Here is a 3,218-nt window from a genome sequence, read left to right as displayed (position 1 = left end):
TGAATCATCTGAAAAATAGTAATAGGCATAATACAGTGATTACTAACATTTTTTAAAGTGCAGGATGCCTTGCTAATAGCTGGAAATACACAAGGAGTTTCCACATGGTTGTAACTATATTTAGTTTCCACTGAATAAGAAACTGAGTTCTCAAATATGGATCCTCAAATTCCTTACACACATTATTCTCTTCCTTTATCTTCCCCAACCATGACCAGAGAGACCCACAGCCTCCAAATTGGGGGTCCGTGGCATAGGCTGTTGGCAATTACAATAGTTCAGTCTGTATATAATTAAAATTTAAAAAATTAAAGAGAATGCTAAAAAGATTCTGCAGAAAAGAGAAGTGCAAGCATGGGTGGTGAGGGGGAGGGATACAAATTCCATCACTCTTTCTGTGCTAGATAAAGAGGAGAAAAAGCCTTTGTCCTGAGTTAAAGGTAAACCAGGCTAGCCCTAGGTAAACTTGTTATGTCTATAAAATGTATTCTCCTTTTAAATTCTCCTTCTCCACTTTGGTGGTGACTGCAGTTTTTATTGGGAGCTCCCAACCCTCTTTCCCTCTCCCTGTTTGGGAAGGATATTATTTACACTTTTGGGGCTGGCACTCATTCATGTTAAAGTTTAACAATTAAAATGTCATTTAATAATGAATGACTGAGAGACCCTGGGGCAGTTGTGTAATACTTGCTTAAGAACATCCACGCTATATTATTTGTCAATTCACCTACGCAACAAAATACTTTTCTTTCTGTTCTGACTCATACCAGTCTTATTGCCTTCCTTAAATTATTCTCCCATGTTCCTGCCCCCTCCCCAGGAAGCTCAGCAGTGTTGTGGCTTCTCCCTCAAATTACTGCCACTACTCGTCTGTTCTATGGCCCCACCTTCCTTCCAAATAAAAATGCTTTCCAAACCCTCCGCTCCACTCCTACCTGTCCTATAACCAACCAGGTGTGTCCCTTAGGCCAGCTCTACTGCATCCATTATTGATCCTGAGAAAGGAGCAGGCACAGGAGGATGAAGAGAACAAAAACATGATGTGGTCCAGGAAACTAGAAGCAGAGGCACCTGCCACAGGCCCCGAGCTGGTTATACGAGGGCGTTGCACACAGGAAGAAAGGGGAGAGCAGAACGGAAGGATGAAGAAGAGAGGCAGTGGGAGGATTTGGTCTCATTTGTTTTTAAGCTGTTTAGGATTATGGACACATCTGTAAACCTCACACAACAATGAAAAACAAGATTGAGCACCTAAAGCTTTTCATATTTTACTGCAGAGGTATTTTTGATGTATTATTATTAGTTAATATGTACTCAGTAAAGTGCTAATTCATATCCTACATGTACAAAATCATTTTACAAAAATTCTTAAAAAACTAGTAGATAATGTGTTTTTTTTTTTCTGGGCTCATACTAGAAGGTGTAATCGGGCAGGTGACACCACCTGCATAGTAGCAGCAGCAGCCAGCACAACACTGTCCTCCCGCCATGTGGCTCTTTGTTCCCAAATTCACTGCATCTTGGTTCCTCATCCTTTTCCTCTCTTCTGTTTCCTTCTTCTCACCTGGGATCCATCTCTTCACAGATGACCATGCAAAATAAATTGAGTAACAGAAATACATCTTCGTATCTTTATCTCTCGGATGAGAACAATTCTGGTTCTCTGGGACATTCAGCAAACTTATTTCCTGTGGCCTTTTTTATCCCACAATGTATCACTTCAAACTTAAATAAATATCCTTCAATTAGAGTTCCCAAGAAGACTGAATCATATCTTTTGATTAGTGCTTTTACATTTAGTCCTTCAAGTACCTGTTTTACAACATTTTAACCCTCATGATCAAAATAACAAAGAAAGCTGTTTTGTTACAAGTGTGTTACATTCCATCTCACCAGGAGCTCCGCTAAGAAAATATAAAAAGGAAAAATTCAGCTAGATAATTAGCCGCAACTAGTTCTTAATGTGTGCTACTAGGGGAAGTCTCTAGGCCAAAATTATTGCAATCAAATATTCAGTTCTTCCAAACATCACCAGATGATCCAGGGTCATGGGGCAGACCAAAAATCCACTGTGATGTTGATATATAAAGGATTGTAATCCACAGAGACTAACTTATAAATACAACTGTTCAACCCATCTGTTCTCCAGACTCTTGACACCTGATGTAAGAGCTTCATCCTGAAGATAAAAAGAAAAAATGTAAATGGTAAGACAAGAATGTAACATACATTTTTATAGCTTTTTGCCTTGCCACAAAATTTGGCAAAAGTATCTTTGTAAATTATTATACCTATTGGGTTTCCTATTGCAAAAAGTTTATTTTCCCCATCTAAGGTAACAGACATCAGTGAGAACCAAATGTTCACGTGTCAGACCCATTAAGACCCTGGGGACCAATGATGAAAAGAGTCACTGCATGCAGGGAACCCTCAGTCTACAAGATAGAAGGACATTTAGGTAACACTGATATGTTGTGTTATGGTCCTCGGATAAGCTTCAAGGGATCTATGAATGTTCCATTGTTGTTGGGGAAATTCTGTGTCTGTAGGCAGTAGCTCTCGTAACCGACTCAAAGTTAGATCGTATGTAGAGGAGGATAAATCAAGAAGCATCTACTTTCATAAAGGAGTCTGGAGAGGGGTCTTAAAGAAGGAAACTTTGAGGGAGGCGTCAAAGAAGAAATTCACTAAGTGAAGAAGGTAAAGGAAAGGACACACAGGAAGAGAGACCACTCTGTGCTAGATGCACAGACATGCAAAACAGCAGAATGCTGTTTGGTCTCTAGGAGCTTAGCAGTGAAAAGCAATCCATTTCAGTCACAGCAACAAAGTGGATGGAGGTCAGAAGCATAATATTGAGCTAAATAAAGTCGGAGGAAAATAATACAGCATGAATTCATTTATACAAAAGTGAAAAACATGCAAACTAAATAATCTTTTGTACAGGGATACACATATATGGGGAAACAAGAAAACTGAGAAATAGTACAAATCGTTATATCACAATTACCACAAAAATCAGGAAATAGTTACTTCTCGATGTGGGGGACAGACATGGAATTAGGGAGGGCCCCATAGGTAACAGGCATAAATTGGGTGGGGGGCATCACTGTGTTCATGGTATCAAGAATATTCTGATTTTTTGATTTCTGCACCCCCCGGCAGCAGAAACAGTTTAGCAACATGGCCAGGCCCAAACGCTCAGTGCCTGCCCCGCA

The 3,218-nt window shown here is 39.8% G+C and overlaps 1 protein-coding gene across 2 annotated transcripts in view; it reads right to left on the bottom strand.

Moving 5' to 3' along the window:
* Positions 1-1,243: 1,243 nt before the first annotated feature.
* Positions 1,244-3,218, bottom strand: part of B4GALT4 (beta-1,4-galactosyltransferase 4) — a 25,340-nt gene continuing 23,365 nt past the window's right edge. For both annotated transcript variants that reach the window (XM_011375933.2, XM_011376020.2), the window contains one exon: positions 1,244-2,179. In XM_011375933.2, the coding sequence (XP_011374235.1) occupies positions 2,047-2,179 (133 nt within the window). In that variant the 3' untranslated portion in view covers positions 1,244-2,046. The remainder of the gene's footprint in view (positions 2,180-3,218) is intronic.

The sequence above is a fragment of the Pteropus vampyrus genome, unplaced genomic scaffold, assembly GCF_000151845.1.
Source record: "Pteropus vampyrus isolate Shadow unplaced genomic scaffold, Pvam_2.0 Scaffold1, whole genome shotgun sequence".
NCBI lineage: Eukaryota > Metazoa > Chordata > Mammalia > Chiroptera > Pteropodidae > Pteropus > Pteropus vampyrus.
Note: the sequence above shows the minus strand (reverse complement) of the source record. Positions and strands in the feature narration are given on the sequence as shown.